Genomic DNA, 22,921 nt, shown 5'->3' on the forward strand with positions numbered 1-22,921 from the left:
AAAAAAAATTTAAAAAAAAAAGAATTGGAGGCTTAACCAACTGAGCCACCCAGGTGCCCCACCCTGTTCATTTCTATTTTTCTATTGGGTTGTTTGGCTTTTCCTTATATTTTTGTAGGAGTTCATGCATCTACTGGATAATTCATTGATCCGATAAACAAATATTTGATCACCTGCTATGTGCTAAGTACTATTCTAGGTGCTAGAGATGAATATAACAATGAGCAAAATAGACCAAAAGTATACTCTAGGAGGGGTGCGGAAAGTAAACAATTATATGTCAGGTGGAGGTAGTGCTATAAAAGCAAGCAAACAAACAAAGCAGGTAATAAGATGGAGAGTGTAAGAAATGCTATTTTATATGGATGGTCAGGGAAGGTCTCCTCTTGAACAGAAACCTGGAGAACATGAGGAAGCAAGCCATTCAGAGAGCTTCCAGGGAATGAGAACTTAAGGCAGAGGGCACAGTATGTTCATAAATTCTGGATATTGACTCCTTCCCAGAATATGTCTTGCCTTTTATGGTTGTTTGTAGTGTCTTGTGCAGAAGTTTTTATATTGTTGAGGTCAAACTTGTCCATCTTTTCCTATTTATGACTTCTGGGTTTTATGATTAAGAAGAGCTTTTCTACCCCCAAATCATAAAAGTATTTTCATATATTCACTTCTATTATTCAATGATTTTTAGTAAACTTAGAGTTGAATAATCATCATCATTATCCAGTTTTAGAAGTATACTTTGATTTTGTTACATATAGCTTTTAATAGGTCTGAGATGCATTTTAGCTTTTGGTGTGAAGTTAAAGACCTAAACTTTTTTTTTCTTTCCCCAATGATTTGAAATACCTCCCTCACCACATGCTCAACTTCCATGTACCTATGGCCTGTTCCTGGTCTCCCTGTTCCAGTGTTCAGAAAGGGACAGAATTTTATTTGGTCCATGGAGTTTTCAAAGTTTGGAAACTTCACATAAAACCCCAGATTTTTGGCTTTTCTGGAAAAACTAGAAGATCCAGCAACAATCTGCTGGAAGCCAGTAGAAACTACTCATTTTAAAATGGACATCATCGCTTCTCCTTTTTCTTTCCTGGGAGGAGTCTTGTAACAGGTGTCTATGGGGACTATCCCAAGCAAACTGGGATATTGGTCACCATGCCTGCTGTCCCAGCATAATTATTAATAGCGTTTTTTTATTCTTAAAAGTGTTCTGGTTTGGGTGATGAATTATGAGTCACAATCTCCACCATTCCTTATTGCATCACACCCAGGACCCCTATTTCATTTATGCTACAAGACCCCTTCCAGGAAAGGAAAAGGGGAGGCGACCATGCAATCCCGACACAGAAGCTTCCCGAAAGAATGATTAACATGGGCTCAGAGCAGAGAGAAAATACTATCTGGTGGGGAGAAATTAGGACAAGGTTCCTCTGACAAAGGATATAATGTCATAATTTACTCATTCCTTTCCCTTCCATTATTTCATTTAACTTCACAACAACCTAACCACTTACACAGCTGATTGTTGTGCATTTATTTGTGTACGGATTTGCTCTCTTCTTCTGTAACCTGCATTCCAAAACAGGATCCTAGTAGGTCTGTTCTGCTCACCACAGTATTCCCAGTGACCAGTTCGGAGCGGGCACAGAGCAGGCCCCTAGGAACTATTTATTGGCTGAACAGACTCCCAGGAACCACTGACTGAAAGAACTAACAAGGAAATTAAGGGGCAGAGAGCCGAGGTCCGTCCGCACCGAGTCAGGAGTAGAGAGAAGGAATTCAGGCAGGAATCAGTCCGGGCGGTTTGATTCCTGGACTGGAACCCAGGATTTTTCCTAGCTAGTTGGCTGTAACCTCCCCAAACAGGCAACAAATGGGAAAGCGCTCACGCAGGTACTGCGTCTTCGACCTCAGAGGTCCTCGCCGAAATGCAAGACCGAGGGGCCCCAAAAACAAGTAGCGCAGGAAACGCCACATCTCTCTTTCGCACCTGCCCCGCCTGAGAGCAAGACTACATTTCCCAGTAGGGACCGCGGCGCGCACGGCCGCTGCCACGCGGCTTGCGCCTCCGCCGTCGTCCCGCTGGGGGCGCTGCGACGACCCCTCCGCCGCCCCGTAGAAATCTCCGCGGCCCCGGGGCCGCTTGCTTCCTGTTTGTCGGACGAGGAGAGATGGCGGCGGCGCCGGCGGCTGCTGGGTCTGGGGCCGGCCGAGGGCGACGGGCAGCGGCAACGGTGGCGGCATGGGGCGGATGGGGCGGCCGGCCGCGGCCCGGTAACATTCTGCTGCAGCTGCGGCAGGGCCAGCTGACCGGCCGGGGCCTGGTCCGGGCCGTGCAGGTACGAAGCCGGCCCGGAGGGGCGGGGCGGGGCGGACCGGGCGGGAGCTGGCGGGGGACCGGAGAAGAGGCCTTTCCAGGCCGCCGCAGTACGGGCCCGACCCCTCTTGGCCGGCCGCGGGGCCTCCCTGCAGGCTGTGTGGATGCTGTCAGCCGCCGCGGGGCGGTGGGCAGCAGCGAGCTAGAGGCCCTGGTTAGGGGCCGAGCCGGACTGGGCTTCATCGGGCATCGGTGGCGTGTACGAGCCCTGGGCCCAGCTCCTGGATCCTCCCAACCCTGCGCCACGTCTACACGTCTGGGGGACCCTGGGCGAGTTTGCTTTAGCTTCTAAGGGCCTCGAGTTTTCCACCGTGAATTGGGCGGTGGGTCATTAATGCAGCCCTCAAACGGTTCCCAAGCCTATCATAAATGTCATTCTCTCAGGCCTTTTCTTGACACTTCCCCCCCCCCCCCCCGCTTCTAAAGTAGGTCCCCATTGTTATTCAGTCACAGCCCTGAATTCGTTTCGCTCACATTACTTTCTTGGTCTGTAATTACATATTTCTTTATTGTCTGCCCCTTTTCTTGCCTGTATCCAACATTAGGCTGAGCTCCAAAGGGTGCAGGGACTCTGTTTTGCCATTGTGGAGCGTCATGGTTAAGAGCGAGGACTTTGGAGTCAGGCCTGGATTCAAACCCTTGATTGAGCAAGTTACCTTTCGGTGCCTCAGTTTCCACATATGTAAAATGAAGGTGACGATTCGTAATCTGCTTCTTAAGTTGTCGTGAGGATCAATGGAGATAATTGTGTAAAGCGTTAAGTGCATTTTTGTTGCTTAGTAAAGGTTGAAGGATAATCAGTTAATGCTGTACTTGGTATCTAGCTTATAATTGGCGCCCAATATACGATTAGTATTTTTTGAATGAATGGAGGACACTGCTTTGAGGTGAGGCAGGATGAGAAAAGACCTAGACTCATGGCGCTGACCACCCCACCCCCTCATTCCCAAAACTTAGGTTGCAAAGGCAATTGTAAAACATTACTTAATTTAAAGACAGCTTTTGCATATAGAAACGTTTTGAAGGATACACAAACTAATAAAGTGGTTGGTGGGATTGGGTGGCAGTTGGGTAGATGGGGGAGAGAAAAGGAGTTAGATTTTCACGGTGTACTGCATATAGTATATTTGAGCCATTTCAGTAATACTCAGATGATTAAAAGGACAGAATAAAGATAAAAAAAACAGGTGGTCTGTTCTAGCAGGTTACAGATGAAGAAACAGTTCTGGGTGAGCAGTATTTTCCTGAACATCAGATAAGCATAGTTGAGCAACTTTTTCCCCTTTGCATTCTTCTTTATCTGCCTTAACATCCTGGAAATACTTGCTCTCTTGTTCTTTAAACCAAAACGCCTCACTTAGCTGGGTTGTGGGGGCAGTCAGAAAAGGAACAACTCACTGAGTGCATACTTTGGAGCAGACATTGAGCAAGGTATGCATACAATGTCTTCATTTAATTTTCAGTCTTTTGAATTAGATGTTGGGACTCCTCTCTTATCACAGATGAGGAAACTGAGGCTCAGAAAATTTAGGTAATCTCCTAAACACTCAGTTTGCTAATCCTTTACATTCTGAGGGCAGTCAGGAGCCACAGAAGTCATTCAGCATAATAAATGAGGCAACTTAGGACACTTAATTTGTTTCCAGTGCTGGGGGACCTGGAATGGGAGGAGATTGGAGAAGCTCACCAGATAGTAGGGTGTTAGAATATTCTTGAGCCTGGTTTAGGCTAGTTATTGTAATGAGTAGTTAGTTGTATGCAGGTGTGGGAGCTATTTCGGGGGTTGAGATGGAGCTATCTTCCTAAAACTATAATGAGGGGAATTTCATCTTTCAAATGTATCCTTTCTTGGTAACTTTCCTTGATCTCTTCCTTGCCCCCACACACCACCTTTCCCCACATTACAGGTAATTATTTCCTCACAGGCATTCCCATAGCACAGTAAGCATGTCCAATGTGGCGTGTGGTAAACTGGGAAAAAGACCAGATTTAAAAAATTTTTTTTAGTTGTGGTAAACACATAAAGTTTCCCATCTTAACCATTTTTAAGTGTACAGTTAAGTAGTGTTAAGTTGTGAATCAGATCAAGAGGATTTTTCCATCTTGCCAGTCTGAAACTCTGTACCTATTAAACAACAACATACCTCCTACTCCCTTGCCCCCAGCCCCTGGAAACCATCATTCTACTTTGTTTCTATGAATTTGACAACCTTTCATACTTCACAGAAGTGGAGTCAAACACTATTTGTCTTTTTGTGACTGGCTTATTCCAGTTAGTTTAATGTCCTCAAAGTTCATCCATGTTGCAGCATATAACAGGATTTCCTTGGAAAAGACCAGATTTTAAAGGAAGGTGGACCTCAATTGACCCATGTTCCATCACTTACTAGCTGAGTGATCCAGGTGACATTACTTAACCTTCCTGAACCTTAGTTTCCTTATTTCTAAAATGTCACTAATATCTGTCTCATAGGACTCTTAGGATTAAGTGAAATTATATGTCTAAAAAGTTTGGCCAGTGTGAGGCAGATAGATGTTCAGTTACTAGTTGCTGTCAGCTTGTAGCTATTAGACTGGGCTTCTCAGGGGAATTTGTTTTATTTTTCTTTGAAACAGAGCCTAAAACAGTGTCAGGCCCTTGAAAATTGTTTGAATTAAAATACTGTTTGGGGATGCCTGGGTGGCTCAGTCGGTTAAGTGTCTGACTTTGGGTTAGTGAGTTGAAGCCTTGCGTCAGGCTCTGTGCTGACAGCTCAGAGCCTGGAGCCAGCTTCAGATTCTGTGTCCCCCTCTCTCTTTGCTCCTCCCCCACTTGTATTCCCTCCCTCCCTCTCTCTCTCTTTCTCTTTCTCTCTCTCTCTCTCTCTCAAAAATAAACTTAAAAAAAAAAAAAAAGAAATACTGTTTGTAAGGGCTCAGTCTTCCTCCTCCTGAGTCCTGTCTCTACTTCTAAACAGTCTCATGGCTTTAAAGAGTTCTGGAGTCAGGTATCCTAGGTTTGAACCACAGCTCTGGTACATACTTACTGTGTGTGTTTGGGTAAGTTACTTAATCTCTTTATGCCTCAGTTTCTTCATTTGTAAAAGAGGGATAATCATGAGACCTAGCCTGTAAGGTTTTGTGGTAAGGACCAAATGAATTTATACATTTAAAGCACTTAAAATGGTATTTTAAAACATAGTAAGCATGCTATAAAGGTTAGTAAGTATTGTTTAACAAATAGTCTATACTCTGATGGATCCTAAATATATATTTCCATCAAGATCTCTCCATTTAGCTCCAGATGAGTATATCCAAATATCATCTCAATACCTCCACTTAAATGTCTCATGGGCATCTCAAGCTCAGTATGTTAAATGAAATTCCTGATTCCTCTTTCACCAAACCTGATCGTCCCCAGGTCTTCCCTGTTTCCCTAAATGGGACTTAAGAGAAGTCTGGGAGAAGACTCTGAACCACATGTTTTATTTAGAATGGGCCTGTCCTATGTGGATTTTAGTGTGCCTTATTTTCTCTTCTCCTATTGAATTTGCCCTCTGTTTGGTAATAAAGTAGTGCTGGTACGATGCTGTAGCGTTTACAGAGCCAGTATACACTTATCAGCACATGTGATCCTTATAGCAAATCAGATCTTATAATTCCCTTGCTTAAAACCCTCCAGTGGCATCTCACTGCAGTTAGAATCAAATCCAGATTCCTTACCTTGGGCGCACAAGACCTGCATGATCAGTAGGAGTTGAGGGAAAGGGATAGACTAGGCAAATCTTAGACTCAGGGCAGAGTAACTCTTACAGGTCATGACCCACCACCCCTAGAACTAGTCCTTCAGTTTGGCAGTCTGGTGATCAGTTAGGTTATGGCATCCTCATTCTGTTTCCCAAATGCCAGTCATTGCTTCCTTCATGATTACTTGCATATCTAAATTCTACCTGAGTATTACTTCATATTTTTTTCTTGAGATTGACCCCCCCTTTTTAAAAATTTCAATAAATTTGTTTTATCCCCATTCTAAGCATTAGTATTTGTGAAACCTAGGGGTTTAAGTCAACTACAGTCTTCCCTTGCCTGTCAAGGGTAATTTGATATCCTGGATAGGATACATTCTCATAAACTAAAAATATAAATACTATTCATTTTAACAGGAAGTTTTTGTATTCACAAACCATAAAATTCCTAATTATATTGAACTCTTAATTATATTGAAACAAAACAGATCCCGCTACAGTGGACACAAGTATTCATTGGTTAACATTTGTTATCAGAATAACCTAAGAAGGTATTTAATCTTCGTGAGTTCGTTTTTAAGACTATTTACTTGCACTTAATATGATATTGTAAGGCATTAGATAACTTACACTTAGGACTAAACAGATAAGATGCACATTTATGTTTATGGAATTTAGCCTTTAATTATTTAAAAAGAAAAGCAGTAAAGACAAAATCAATGAAAGCTAAGTGCCTGGAAATGTCATATCCACTGAACAGGTTGACAGCTTAGGCAACATGATGTAAGAGATTATTGCTGCTATAAACTGTCAAACCACAAGTACTCCAAGGGGAGAAACCCATACAACACCTGCCAGTAATTCAGCTTTGAAGATGCCTGGGTTGGTGGCTCTTTTCATCACAGTACTCAGCTGTTCACAAGGAAAACAAAATCCAAATGATTATTTTTAAATGGAAGTAAATGCCTTGTAAGACAACATAAAGGTGGTAAAATAAATCCCTTGTGAAGTTGGATATTTGGAGGACTGTTGGGAAGCTCTCTGGGTATTGTGAGCCTTGTAACTAAAAACAGCAATGCTCTGCCCCATTTTTTACCCCCAAATTGCACCCTTCCCAGGCAACCACTGCCCACACTATGCATGTTTTGCAGGGGAAGGGTCCTCCAGGAAAGAGGACAGCCAGTATTTCTAAGTAACATGCTATTTCTTAACTTTTCAATTTTAGACATTGTCTGTTTTCTTCCCCTGTAAACTAGGATTTAATTCACAACACCACATATGTCTTTTTCAGTCTCCTAATGTAGTTCTATCACGTTTTGGGCCATTGATGTTAAGAATTTACCTGATGATGGGGCGCCTGGGTGGCCCAGTCGGTTAAGCGTCCAACTTTGCCTCAGGTAGTGGGCTCTGTGCTGACAGCTTGGAGCCTGCTTTGGATTCTGTCTCCCCCTCTCGCTGCCTCTCCCCCTTTCTCAAAAATAAGTAAACATTAAAAAAAAAAAAAAAAGAGGGGCACCTGGGTGGCTCAGTCAGTTAGGCATCCAACTTCGGCTCTGGTCATGATCTCATGGTCCGTGAGTTCGAGTCCCGCGTCGGGCTCTGTGCTGACAGCTCAGAGTCTGGAGCCTGCTTCAGATTCTGTCTCCCTGTCTCTCTGACCCTCCCCTGTTCATGCTCTGTCTCTCTCTGTCTCAAAAATAAATAAACATTAAAAAATAAAAAAAAGAATTTATGTGATGATGATCACGATGTAATTATTTACAATAGAGCCATAGATTATACAACAGTATTTTGTATATTTTTTGTTTCCCTTAGAGTTAAAAGCCACCATTTTCCTCCACTAAAAAATTATTATTATTACTATTTATTTTACAGTGAGTGGGGGAGAGGGGCAGAGAGAGAGTGAGAGAGAATCTTAAGCAGGCTCAGCCCTTAGTGTGGAGCTGGAAATGGGGCTTGATCTCATGACCTGAGCTGAAATCAAAAGCCAGCTGCTCAGCCAACTGAACCAACCCAGGCACCCCTCTCCCCATTTTTTGAATTGAGTTATAAATGTAGTCGAATTCACCCTTATTTTTTAAATTTTTTTTTAATGTTTATTTATTTTTGAGAGAGAGACAGTGTGAGCAGGGGAGGGGCAGAGAGAGAAGGAGACACAGAATCTGAAGCAGGCTCCAGGCTCTGAGCTGTCAGCACAGAGCCCGACGCGGGGCTCAAACTCACAAGCTGTGAGATCATGAGCTGAGCTGAAGTCAGATGCCCAGCCGACTGAGCCACCCAGGTGGCCCAGAATTCACCCTTTTTAGTATTTATAGGAATTCCTTGTTTTGTTGTGCTTTATTTTGTTGCGCTTTACAGCCTCTGCGTTTTTTTACAAAATTGAAGGTTTGTGGCCACCTTGCATTGAACAGGTCTGTTGGTGCCCTTCTCCAACAGTATTTGCTCACTTGGTGTCTCTGTCACATTTTGGTCATACTCACAATATTTCCAACTTTTTAGTTACTATTATAGTGATCTGTGATCAGTGATTAAGATTTCCTGGAAGATGAAATGATGGTTAGCATTTTTACGCAATATTTAACAAAGGCATGTACCTGTTTTTGGACATAATGCTATCTCATACTTAACTATACAGTATAACGTAAATGTAACTTTTATATGCACTGGAAAACTGAAGAATTCATTTGACTCATTTTATTGCAGTGGTCTGGAACCAAACCCACAGTGTTTCCGAGGTATGCCTGTAGTTCTACGAATCTTGACAAACACAGTTGTGTGACCACCACTACAGTTAGGATATAGAAAATTCTCTTGTAGTCGTCAGCCCTTTCCCCACCCCTGTCCTCTAGCCACTGCTCATCTGTTTACTGCCCTATTCCTGTGCCCTTTTACAGACTGTCATTGCAATGCAACTGTACCATATGTAGCCTTTGAGTCTGGCTTCTTTCACTAGAATAATCTCATTCTTTTAAAATTTGCTTTTCGTGTGCTTACAATTTAGTCCTGAATTCTAAAACTTTGTTGTTAAAGACGAAAGCCTTCTTGGAACTCCATCTTCCTCCAGTTTGGACTAGTTCCTTGCTAGGACAGCTATACATCTGAATTTTTGGTTTTTAACTTCACCAAATTCAAAGCATTTTCTTTTTCTCATGATTTAGATCCTCTGTTTCATGAATCCTGTCTTGGGCGAGTGCATTCTCTAGTACTCTCCTGAGAAAGAGTACATGGGAGATATCTCTTTTTTAAGCTTACATGTTTGAAAATGTCTTTTATTCTTGTATATTGAGTTAAGCTGGGTATAAAATTCTAAGTTGGAAGTTATTTTCCCTTAAGTTTTTAATGGTGTTATTCCATTGTCTTTAAGCATTTGGTGTAACCATTGAGAGGTTCTGTTCTGATTCCCATGTCTTTGTATATGACCTATTTTCCCACCCCTCACACCCTGAAAGCTTTTAGGATCATTTCTCTCTCTCTCTCTCTCTCTCTCTCTCTCTCTCTCTCTCTCTCTCTCTCTCTCTCTGGCATTCTGAAATTTAATCATGGCAAAAGTCTTTCTTTTTATTCATTGTGTAGATATTTTGTGTATATATACATTAAATATGTAACAACTAAAAAATAAATATTAACAACTATAAAAAAGTCATGTCTGTCACCTGACATTAATTTCTTCTGCAAAATGATTGCACTAAATGTTCTCTTAGGGTCCTCCTGTTTTAATTATTTTATTTGAAACAATTTTTTTAGGGTACTCCTATTTTTAAAAGCCATCTTCTCTCCTATGATTATGTTGGGCTTTGAATGCTTTAGAGAGCTTCATGGAATAGCAGAGAGTTGAGTTGGTTCTGAAGAATGAATAGAATTTGAACAGAGTAGCAGAGATCTTTCTGGCACTAAGAACACCCCTGAGAAAATCCTCCTAATTGGCCATTAGAAGACAGGAAAGAGACAATGAAATGTTTGTATGGGACATAATGGGAGGTAAGTTTAGATATGTTGGGAATGGGGTGGGGATGGTAATATTTATTGAGCATCTACAGATTCCATTGTGGAGAGACTTACTTGTTTGTTTATTAAATATCTGACCTACAAAAACCTATAGTAAGTAATACCAAAGTATTACCACAATACCCATGTACCTACTACCAAACTTAAGAAAGTAGGGGCACCTGGGTGGCTCAGTTGGTTGAGTGTCCAACTCTATTTTGGCTCAGGTCATGATCCCAGGGTCATGGGATCGAGCCCCACATTTGGCTCCATGCTGAGTGTGGATACTGCTTAAGATTCTCTCTCTCTCCCCTCTGCTCCTCTCTCCCACTTGTGCTTGCTCTCCTTCTCTAAAAAAAAAAAAAAAGTACCAGTATAGTTAATACCTCTTTCATCTCATCCCCTCCCCTCCAGAGGTAATGTGTGTTTTGAATAGATAACATATGCACATACAGTTGCAGAGAAAAGTAAATCTCCCTTGTAAGTAGCCCACTACCACCTCTGCTAGCACCCTTCAGTTCTACTCCCAGAGGCAACTATGGTTATTGATTCTTGTGTATCTATGTAGAGATACATTAAACTTAGAAAAGCAAATATGTCTATATATCTTTTTTTTTCCTGCACAGGTGGTATCATACTGTACATATTGTGCATTTAACTTTTTTCACTTGAAAATGTGTCTTAGAAATCCTTCCGTAATCAATGCATACAGATTTATTTTAAGCATTTCAAAAACTTCTTGTGTTGAAATATAATGTGCAAATAAAAATGAACAAGAAATGCGTGCACAGCCCAATGAATAGTAATAAAGCTGTCATCTACATAGCAACCAACCAGATCACTTCTGTACCTCTAGTCTACAGCTCTAGTTTTCCTCTTTTCCAAATGAAATTACTAGCCTGACTTCTGTTTTTCTTTTTAATGTTTATTTTGAGAGAGAGAGCACGAGGGGGTGAGGGACAGAGAGAGAGGGAGACACAGAATCCTAAGCAGGCTCCAGGCTCTAAACTGTTAGCACAGAGCCCGACGTGGGGCTCAAACCCACAAACGGTGAAATCATGACCTCAGCCAAAGTTGGACGCTTAACCGACTGAGCCATCCGGGCGCCCCACAGCCTGACTTGTAACATTGTATTTAGGGGTACTAGTTTTTATGCTTTATATAAATAGAATAAAGCAGTACATACTGAGGCTGCTTTCTTTCAATCAATATTTGTTAGACTGATTCGTGATAATGGTGAAGCTGTAGTTCATTAATTTTTATTGCTGCATAGTATTGTAGTAACAAACCACGATTCATTCTACTTCTGTTGAGTATATGAGATCTTTCCAGTTTGGGACTATTATGAGTGCTGCTTATATGGATATTCTTGTACATGTCTCCTGATGCATGTGTGTGTAATTTCTTTTGGATATATACTTAGAAGTAGAATCGCTGGGTTATGGGATATGCATAGGTTGAGCATCAGTAGCTATTACCACTTTCCCAAGTGACGGTAGTAGTTTACTTTCTCACCAGCAATGTATGAAAGTTCCTGTTGTTTCATGTTCTCGCTAATCCATTAAAAAAAACCCCAAGATTGATTTTTAAAAATATAATTTATTGTCAAATTGGCTAACATACAGTGTGTAAAGAATGCTCTTGGTTTTTGGGGTAGATTCCCGTGGTTCATTGCTTACATACAATACCCAGTGCTCATCCCAACAAGTGCCCTCCTCAATGTCCATCACCCATTTTCCCCTGCCCCCTACCCCCCTATCAACCCTCAGTTTGTTCTCTGTATTTAAGAGTCTCTTATACTTTGCCTCCCTCCTTCTCTCTTTGTAACTGTTTTCCCCCTACCTTTCCCCCATGGTCTTCTGTTAAGTTTCTCAAGATCCACATATGAGTGAAAACATGATACCTGTCTTTCTCTGATTTATTTCATTCAGCATAATACCTTCCACTTCCATCCACATTGCTGCAAATGGCATGATTTCATTCAAGATTGATTTTTATATTGTTTTTGTACTTATATGGACTTTATATTTTAATACTTTAGATCCTTTCGGATTGTATATGTGTACAGTTGTTTGCAAATATGTCTGCGAATGAAGGTTTTATACTTTCCAGTTTTCTTTTTCTTGCCTGACTGTGCTGCCTGAGTTGAAGGGGCACATTCCTGATCTAAGAGGGAAAGCCTTAAACATTTCACCATTAAATACGACGTTTGCTGAAGGTTTCTTTTTTCAATAAAATTTTTTAAGTTTATTTTGTGAAAGAGAGTGCACGTGAGGGGAAGGGGCAGAGAGAGGGGGAGGGAGAGAGAATCCCAAGCAGGCTCAGTGCTGTCATCTCAGAACCTGACATGGGGGCTTGAACTCATGAACCATGAGATCATGACCTGAGCCAAAGTCAAGCATTGGACACAACTGACTGAGCCACCCAGGTGTCCCTGCTGAAGGTTTTCTGTAGATACTATTGTTTGTTTGCTTCTTTTCTCAGTTTATAATGTTGAATTTTACAAAATGCTTTTTCTGCACCAATTGAGGTGTTCATAGAATTGTTCTTTATGTTATCCGTGTCATGAGTTATCTGTTTTTTCCTTTGTTGTGCCTTAGATGTCATATCCAAGAAACCATTGCCTACGCTAAGGTTATGAAACTTATGCCTATGTTTGCCTCTAAATGTTTTACATTTTAGCTCTTACATTTAGATCTTTGATCCATTTTGAGTTAATTTCTGTATATGGTATGTGGAAAGAAGTCCATCTTCATTCTTTTGCTTATGGATACCAGTTGTCCCAGCAACATTTATTGAAAAGACTTAATCTTTTTCCTCATTGAGTTATGTGGACACTGTTGTAAAAAAAATCAGTTGACTGTAAATGTAAGGATTTAATTTGGAATCTCAGTACTATTCCATTGATCTAGGTGTCTATCTTTATGCCAAAATCTTGATTGTACTATAGGCTTGTAATAAACTTGGAAGTCAGAAAGTGTGATTCTTCCAACTTTACTGTCTTGTTTCAAGATTACTTTGGCCATTGTAGGTCCCTTGCATTTCCATATGCATTTTAGTATCAGATTGTCAATTTCTTCAGTGAAGCCACCTGGGATTGTGATAGAAACTGCATTGAATCAATATAGGGAGTATTGCTGTTTTAGCAATCATATGTCTTCCAATCTATGAACATGGATGGCTTTCCATTTATTTAGGCTTCCTTTAATTTCTTTCAGTGATGTTTTGTAGTTTCATTGCACAAATCTTGTATTCCTTTTACTTAATTTATTTCTAAGTTTTATTATTTTTGGTTTTATTATGAATGGGACTGTTTTCTTAATTTCATTTTTGGATTGTTCATTGTAAGTGTATAGAAATTTAGCTAATTTTTGTATATCGATTTTTATCCTGCAATCTTGTTGAACTCATTTATTACCTTTAATAGTTTTTTATGTGGGTTCCTTAATGTATTCTATGTATAAGATCATAGGATTGCAAATATAATAGTTTTAATTTTTCATCTGGATGCCTTTATTTCTTTTTCTTGCCTATTTACTGTGGCTCGAGTCACTAGTACAGTGTTAAATAGTAGTGGTGAGGATCAACATCCTTATCTTTTTCCTGATCTTAGTGGAAAAGCATTCAGGCTTTCACTGTTAATTATGATGATAGCTGTGGGTTTTTGGTAAATACCCTTTATCAGATTGATTATATTGATTAATTTTCATATGTTGAACCAACCTTGCATTCCTGGAATACACCTCACTTGGTCATGGTATATAATCCTTTTTACATGTTGCTGGATTTGGTTTGCTAGTATTTTGCTGGGGATTTTTGTCTATACCTGTCAGAGATCTTGATCTGTAGTTTTCTTGTGACACCTTTGTCTGGTTTTGGTATTAGGGTAGTAGAATGAGTTTGGAAGTCTTCTGTCTTCTATTTTATGGAAGAATCTTAAGTATTTTTAGTTTGTCTTTAAATATTTGGTAGAATTTACCAGTGAAGCATCTGGACTTGGGCTTTTCTTTGTGGGTAGTTTTCTTTCCTTTTTTCTTATTAAATCACTTTTGACTCTTCTTGAGTCAGTTTCAGTTGTTTGTATTTTACTAGGAATTTGTCCATTTCATCTAGGTTATGTATTTGTTGACATATAATTGTTCCTAGTACTTCTTTATAAATCTTTTTATTTCCATAAGGTTGGTAGTAATGTCCCCTCTTTCATTCCCTAATTTAGTTATTTGAGTCATTGTTAAGTTGGTCATTGTAACTAAAGTTTTAATTTTGTTGTTCTTTTCAAAGAACCAACTTTTGATTTTGGTGATTTTTTAAAAAATTATTTTTCTCTGTATCATTTATTTTTGCAATAGTATTTATTTCCTTGTGCTTGTTTTGGGTTTGGTTTATTCTTTTTTCTAGTTTCTCATAGTGGAAGTTTAAGTTTAGATAATTTATCTGAGATCTCTTTTTTAATATAAATGTTTACACCTATAAATTTGTAAGCAGTGCTTTGCTGAGTCCCATAAAAATATATTTGTTTTCTTTTTTTTCCTTTCAAGGAAAGGAAGGAATTCTTTTCCATTGTTTTTGGACTTGCCTTGATTTGAACTAGCTTGAATGATATGAAATTGCTGATATTCAATCTTTTTTTTTTTTTTAACCCACAGAAATGGTAATGCCTTTGGTTCACCCTAACGCAAATCACTCTCACAAACGTTTCATTACCTCTCTGTTACTTCTGTATTATTTTATTTTTACAATCTAAGAAAACAAGCTCAGGAAGGATACTGGGATTTGTCCAAGATCATAGGACTGATATGTGTCAGGATAGACTAAGGCATTATTGAAAGCCTGCATATCCTGTAATAACCGTTATAAGGAGCTTTTGATCTGATCGAGGGATAAGTATATATGAAAATAAATTCACATCCGGCCCCTGATTAATGATATGTCCTTAGAGTGTTAGTGGAACTGTGCCATAATTGGTTAACGAACTTGTCATTAGTCTAGAAGGTTATTGCTCATTCCTTCAAACATTTACTGAGTCTCTGTGCCTGGCATTCTTTGAGAGAGAGAAGGTGGACACGATAAACACAGCCTGGTGCCTACTCTGAAGGAGCTTGTGGTCTACAGGAGGAGGGGACAAATGAATCAGTAATTACGGTACAGAGGATAAATGTTAGATAAGGCCCCAGAGGCCGGGCACTTACTCGCTTACAAAGGAGAGAGAGAGAGGAAGCCCAGCAAAGAAAATTTCTGGGTATTTGGCTTGCTCTTTGGAGAAGGAGAAGGAGCTTCCTAGGTAGAAAAAACCAGGCAAGGACGTTTTGGGCAGGGAAAAGCATGTGCAGAGAGACCTAGAGAACATGTACATTTGGAGCCGAGAGTACCCTTTGGGAAAGAGATGAAACTAGAGAGGAGAGTACTTGAGAGAATATAAAGGCTGTTGTGTCACAAGGGAAGGAGTTGCACTTTTAGCTTGTAGACTGTTGGGGAGCTTTTGAAGGTTTCTAGAAAGAGTGCTTTGAATTAATTTGGCCTGGGTGGGTTTTAGGAGGCAGCTGCTTTCGTTTGCCATGTATCCTAGTATTTCTTTCCTCAGCAGTAAAATGTTCCTTTTTCTTTTCTTCTTTTGACTCACAGTTCACTGAGACATTTTTGACGGAGAGGGACAAACAGTCCAAATGGAGTGGAATTCCTCAGCTGCTCCTGAAGCTGTACGCAAGCAGCCACCTCCACAGTGACTTCATTGAGTGCCAAAACATCCTCAAGGTAACTCTTAGGGCCCTTGGAAAGGCTGTATTCACCTCCAGGTGACACAGATGTCTGGTTTTGTTGATGTTGTTGTTTTCCTCCTTCAGTCTACTTTTTAAAATAGCCCGTTTTTATTGTGTAAACTGTAGAAAATTTGGGAAGTTCAGAAAAAGTACAAGGAAGAAAATAAAAATCACCTATAATCCCATCATCCAGAGATAATCACCATTAAGTTCCCTGTATATATCTTTCTGGGCTTTCTTCACGCTTATCTTGTGACAGGGTTTGCTTAATTTGGGAGGCTAACCCTATGCCCTGGGATTGGGATGACATTCTTTTTGAGCAGGATTTTAAAGATCCCATATTGCTAAAAGGTTCAAGAAAGTGGTTTTGTGGTTGTTGGACGTCATGACCAACATAAGAAGCTGAAGGAACTGGGCTTGATGGTTGGGAGGCGGATGCTAAGGCACTTGTTCTCAAACTTGAGTGTGTATCAGAATCACCTGCAAGACTTGAAAAAACAGAGTGCTGGGCCCCACGCCTGGAGTTTCTGAGTCAGTAGGTCTGGGGTTACCATTAACCAACCTTTAAGTTGGGGAGTGGGTCCAAATTTGAATTTAGATGACCAGCTCTAGCTGCAGTTAAGGCTCATGTAAGTTACAGTTGATCATAATGACACTTGATACAATGTTATTCAGAGGTAAAGTTATTATATCACATAAGTCATTCTAAAATACAGTAGGCACCAAATAAACTTAGTCTTTACCATTCAGAAGGCATGTTTTGTCTGTGCAGCTTTCTATAAATTGAAAATCGTTTCCAAATAAAGTTTAATTAAAGAAAGTGTTTTGTATTTTTGATCTTCTTATAGTCTGAATGGGATAAGAAGAATTACAGTCTTACACTTATTTGAAAACACTTGGGGCGCCTGGGTGGCTCAGTCGGTTGAGCGGCCGACTTCGGCTCAGGTCATGATCTCGCGGTCCGTGAGTTCGAGCCCCACGTCGGGCTCTGTGCTGACAGCTCAGAGCCTGGAGCCTGTTTCAGATTCTGTGTCTCCCTCTCTCTGATCCTCCCCTGTTCATGCTCTGTCTCTCCCTGTCTCAAAAATAAATAAAAAACGTTAAAAAAATTTTTTTTAATTAAAAAAAAATTAAAAAGAAAACACTTCACAAGGAATTTTACATTATTGCACTTGATTCCTGCAAAATCTCTGAGAGATGAGGTAGAAGAGAGAAAATATTTGTGAGTGCTTGCTGTGTGATCATTACTTTATTCATCCAGCAGATACTTATTTGAAACTGGTGTACCAGGCGTATTTAATTCTTATGGTAATTACATGAGATGGGTGGTATATTTATTTGTTTTAGTCAAGAATACTTTGATTGCAGGGCACAGTAACCTACTCAGTAGCAAAAAAGATCCTCTATTGTCTCATGTAACTGGAAAGCACAAGTGTGAATTCAAGGGCTAAACAAGGTTAAGTCGTCCATTTCTTATCTTGCCATGTGTGTGGCTTCATGTTCCTCCATGTAATCACAGCTCTAGGGTGACATTTCTACAGCTCAGGCCAGCCACTTAGGTGAGGAGGATGAGAGACTATTGGCTAGGCCTGATCACCTGCTCCTGGGGCTGGCACAGCCCCAACAGAACCATGTGAAAAGTAGGGAGGGGCGTTTTCCCCAAGGAAATGGGGCTTTTACTTGAAGAAGAGAAAAAGAGTTAGTGGGCAGGCAAACCCAGATGTCTTTATCATTCCCTCTTCAGTAGAGAGAACAGCCTCCGCGGTAGCACACCCAAAGGCTGTGGCCGTTACATGATGAGTCCAAATTTGTCTTCCTCCTAAGCCGGCTTCCACTGTACCATGTTGCCAGGAGGAAGTACATGCTAGTTTTATAGTTGAGAAAAATGAGACCCAGAGAAAGTGGTTCAGTCTTTAGTAAGTAGTTCAGTCGCTAATTATGTGAGCCTAGGCAACTTCTTAATTTTGCTTTTCACCTATAAAATGGGTAAAACTGTACTCAGTTCATTGACTTATTTCAAGGATTAGGTAGGCTAAAGTGCAAAAGCCCAGTGCCCAGTATGTAACAGGTTGTCTGTTAGAGTTCTGCCTTTTCTTGATGTGTGATACCTGGACCAGCAGTATCAGCAGCATTTGGGAGCTTGTTAATAAGGACACATTCTCAGGCCCCACCCTGGGCCTATTGAATCAGAAACTCTGCAGGTGGGATTCAGCAGTATGGGTTTTAACAAGCCCTTCAAGTGATTCTGATGTTCACCACTGTGTGAGAACCGCTGCTCTAGCCCATCGTGTTCCATTTTCCCTCAAGGTCCATGAAGAGAGAGCGTAATGAGTAAGATCCTTGATTCTTGCCACACTTTATCTCCTAGTTCATCCCACATGGTTCTTTTCTCCTCTGTAAGCGCAGACTCTGGAGCCAGATGTCCTAGGTTTAAATCCTGGCTCTTCACCTACCAGTTGTATGATGTTGACAACTTCGTACTTCAGTTTGCATATCTTTAAAATTGGGATGATATATTACTATTATCTCTTAGGTTTGTGAAGATTAAAAGAGGTTTTCCATGAAGTACTTAGAACCATACCTGGTACATATTAAGCATGAAATAAATTAGCGGTTGCTAATGTTAAAACTTTTATCATTATATTAGCTTTTCTGTAAGATTATTATTTTTTTCTGTTATGGTTGGGGGCTATCTTTGGGCTCATGGGAGTTCAAGTTGTGACTCAAGCTGATGTTTTGGTGTCTGGTTCCTGTTGAATACTAAAACTGAAAGTCACTCTGTATGCTTTTTTTAAACTAGGAAATTTCTCCTCTTCTCTCCATGGAGGCTATGGCATTTGTTACTGAAGAGAGGAAACTTACCCAAGAAACCACTTATCCAAATACTTATATTTTTGACTTGTTTGGAGGCGTTGATGTAAGTAGTTGTTTGTGATTACTACTGTTTAATGGCTTGAGTATTTAACTCTTGAAATGGAAGAAAGAAAGGAGTTCAGAATTCATAGCAAACACTTCAGAATTTTAATCTTTAGAAGTTCATGGGCTCTTGGGGTGCCTGGGTGGTTTAGTCAGCTAAGCATCCAACTCTTGGTTTCAGCTCAGGTCGTCATCTCATGATTCGTGAGTTTGAGCCCTGCATCAGGCTCCACGCTGACAATGCAGAGCCTGCTTGGGATTCTCTCTCCCTCTCTGCCCCTCCCTGCTCATTCTCTCTGTCTCTCTCTCAAATAACTTGAAAAAGAAAAAAAAGTTCAGGGGCTCTTACCTATGTTGAAACACCATAGCTTTAAGTTAGAATAATTTGAGTTAATTATATATCCACCTTTTTCTTTTTTTTTTTTTTTAATTTTTTTTTTTTTTACGTTTATTTATTTTTGAGACAGAGAGAGACAGAGCATGAACGGGGGAGGGGCAGAGAGAGAGGGAGACACAGAATTGGAAGCAGGCTCCAGGCTCCGAGCCATCAGCCCAGAGCCCGACGCGGGGCTCGAACTCATGGACCACGAGATCGTGACCTGAGCTGAAGTCGGATGCTCAACCGACTGAGCCACCCAGGCGCCCCCACCTTTTTCTTTTTTTAAGGCAGAGAGTGAAAGGTGTGTCTCCTACTTCCTTTTGTCCCCTCTTCAGAGGCAACTATGATTTCTAGTTTCTTGTGTCCCTCCAGAGATGTTCTGTGGTTTTGTGTGTGTGTGTGTGTGTGTGTGTGTGTGTGTGTGTGTGAGAGAGAGAGAGAGAGAGAGAGAGAGAGAGAGAGAGAGAGAGAGAGAGAATAACTCCCACTGTCCCCATCTTAGGTTTATTTTCTTCCCACGTAGAGGTTGCATACCCCATATATAGGTACACTGTTCTTTACCTTGCTTTTTTCCACGTAATTCTCTAGCTTGGGGATAGGTTCGTTTCAGTACGTGTAAATCTGCCTGATTATTTTAAATGGCTATATAGTATTTCCTAGTAGAATTATACCATAATTTTATTTACCCAGGCCTCAATTGATGAGCCTTTAGAGTTCTCTCACACCTTTCCTTTTATAACAAGGTTGCAATAAATGCTTTTGTACATGGGGGTATATACCTATGGGATCCAAATATGTGTGTGTTTCATTGTTGATAAACTTGTTAATTATATACCTAAGAGGTTTTATCAGCTTGCATCTGCAGTAACAAAGTATAAGAGTATCTTTATCTACACCGTCACCAACACAGTGTGTAGATGTGTGTTTTTATGGACTGTGTTATTGAAGTCTTATAGGAAAATGCACCAATAATTATCACAAAATAAGTTCACCCTTGTCACTACCAACCACATCATGAAATGGAATATTATTGGCCCCCTGTACCTCCTTTACCAAATGGTACATTTTTTTTTTTAAGTTTATTTATTAGTGCATGTGCGCAAGCCAGGGGATGCAGAGAGAAGGAGAAAGAAATCCAAGCAGGCTCCACACTGTCAGCACAGAGCTCAATATGGGGCTCCATCTCATGAACTGTGAGATAATGACCTGAGCCAAGATCAAGAATTAGATGCTCAACTGACTGAGCCACCCAGGTGCCCCTCAAATGGTACATTTCAAGTAAATTTTATATATTTGCTAAACAGATATGGGAAAAATGGTATTTCTTTAGTTTTTTAAAAAGCTTTATTTGGGGCGCCTGGGTGGCTCAGTCGGTTGAGCGGCCGACTTCGGCTCAGGTCATGATCTCGCAGTCCATGAGTTCGAGCCCTGCATCGGGCTCTGTGCTGACAGCTCAGAGCCTGGAGCCTGTTTCAGATTCTGTGTCTCCCTCCCTCTGACCCTCCCCCGTTCATGCTCTGTCTCTCTCTGTCTCAAAAATAAATAAACATTAAAAAAAAAAATTAAAAAAAAAACTCTATTGAGATCGTTCATGCACCAATTCACCTATGTAAAGGGACACTTAAGTGGTTTTTAGTGTATTCACAGGTCTGTGCAACCATCACCACAGTCAATTTTAGGGCATTTTTATCACCCTAGAAAAACTCCATGATATGTTTTAGCTATCACTCCCCTACACACTTCTGTCATAGGCAACTTTTATTCTACTTTTTATCTCTATAGATAGCCCTATTCTGGACATTTCATCTTAATGGAATCATGTAATATGTGGTTTTCTTTTATGGACTTCTTTAACTCAGCTTAATGTTTTCAAGTTCATCCATGTTGTGGCCTATGTGAGTACTGCATTCTTTTTATGGCTGAAGAACATTCCATTGTATTCACATACCACATTTTGTATATCTGTCAATCGATGGATTTTGGGGTTTCTACCTTTTAGCTATTAGGAATAATGCTACTCTTAACATTTGTGTCCATTTTCTGTGTGGACATATGTTTTTGTTAGGGTATATACCTGGAAGTGGGTTTGCTGAGGTGTATGGTAACTCTTAAGTTTAATGTCTTGAGGACCCTTTAGACTGTTTTCCAAAGCAGCTGCACCATTTTACATGCCCACCAATGTGTATGAAGGTTCTAATTTTTCCATATCCTTGTCAGCATTTGTTATTATCTGTGCTTTTGATTATAGCCATGCTACTGGGTATAGAGTGGTATCTCACTGTGGTTTTGGTGTGGATTTTCCAGATGGCTAATGACGTTGAACATCTTTTTATGTGCTTATAGGTCATCTGTACGTCTTCCTTGGAAAATCTCTATTTCCTTTTCTCATTTTTTAATTGGGTTGTCGTCTTATGCCTTCTAAGAGTATTTTATATATTCTCTTCATAGTTTTTAAAATTTGCATTTTGCCACGAGTGGGATTGAAGATCTTTTCATGTATTTATAAGTAATTCCTTTTCTGCCAGTTGTCTCTTAGTGTCTTTGCATCCTTTTCTATTTGGTTATTAGGCTTTTCTTCATTGATTTTCCATTTTAGTTTGGGCTGCTATAACAAACTGTCACAGACTGGGTAACTAATAAACAAAAGAAATCTATTTCTTGTAGTTCTTGGGGCTGGGAAGTCCATGGTCATGGCTTTGGCAAATTTGCTGCCTAGTGAAGGCCCTCTTCCACGTTGTAGACTGCCAGCCTCTCCTTGTCCTCATGTAGTGGGAGGGGCTAGGGATATCTCAGGAGACTTTTTTAGAAGGACATAATCTCATTCCTGAGAGCTCTGCCCTCCTTACCTAATCAGCTTCCATAGGCCCCACCTCCTAATGCTATTCCATTTGGCATTAGGATTTAACATACAAATTTTGGGAGGACACAAACATTTAGACTGTAACACTTTGTAAGTACTCAGTTTTTAAAGGTCCTTTGTTGGGAGACCTGCGTGGCTCAGTCGGTTAAGCATCCAACTTTGGCTGTTAGTGAGCCTTGGAGCCCCTCTGCTGTCAGTGCAGGGTCCACTTCGGATTCTCTGCCTCTCCCCTGCTCGTACACGTGTGCTCGCATGCTCTCTCTCCCTCTCTCTCTCTCTCTCTTTCTCTCTCTCTCTCTCAAAAATAAATAAATAAATAAATAAATAAATAAATAAATAAATAAATACGTTAAAAAAAATAAGGGTCCTTTGTTATATGTGTTGGGTTTTTTCCCCAAGTTTTAAAATTAAATTTTGACTTTGTTTATGGTACTTTTAAATGAAGAGGGGTTTACTTTTTAGATACAGGAAGGATGTTCACCTTGTAAAAACGGGAGCTGTACATTTATGGTGTATACTCTGCTGGCTCATGTTATACTGCAATTAAAATTTTTTTTTCAACACTTATTTTTGAGAGAGCGAGACAGAGCGTGAGTGGGGGAGGGGCAGAGAGAGGAGGGGGACACAGAATCCGAAGCAGGCTCTAGGCTCTGAGCTGTCACCACAGAGCCTGAAGTAGGGCTTGAACTCACGGACTGCAAGATCATGACCTGAGCCGAAGTCGGCCGCCCAACCAACTGAGCCACCCAGGCGTCCCTGTTACACTGCAATTTAAAAAATGTTTCCTTAAAGATGCCATTTTCCACAAAAGTAAAGATTGTTACACATTTGCATCCATAGCATCAGTCATAGTCTTTATTCCCTAAGTGTTGCTCAACATTGCCTCTCCTCAGCAGCTGTAGGGGTCCTGCAACAGTTACTTAATGA

General features: G+C 40.4%; 1 protein-coding gene across 2 annotated transcripts in view; it reads left to right on the plus strand.

The window, feature by feature from the left end:
- Positions 1–2,122: 2,122 nt before the first annotated feature.
- Positions 2,123–22,921, plus strand: part of TRPC4AP (transient receptor potential cation channel subfamily C member 4 associated protein) — a 69,585-nt gene continuing 48,786 nt past the window's right edge. Inside the window, exons 1-3 of one of the 2 annotated variants that reach the window (XM_023251307.2) lie at positions 2,123–2,336; positions 15,706–15,834; positions 18,640–18,756. In XM_023251307.2, the coding sequence (XP_023107075.1) occupies positions 2,169–2,336; positions 15,706–15,834; positions 18,640–18,756 (414 nt within the window). In that variant the 5' untranslated portion in view covers positions 2,123–2,168. The remainder of the gene's footprint in view (positions 2,337–15,705; positions 15,835–18,639; positions 18,757–22,921) is intronic. The other variant, XM_045053712.1, reaches the window with a different exon arrangement.

Source organism: Felis catus, chromosome A3 (genome assembly GCF_018350175.1).
Source record: "Felis catus isolate Fca126 chromosome A3, F.catus_Fca126_mat1.0, whole genome shotgun sequence".
Taxonomy (NCBI): Eukaryota; Metazoa; Chordata; class Mammalia; order Carnivora; family Felidae; genus Felis; species Felis catus.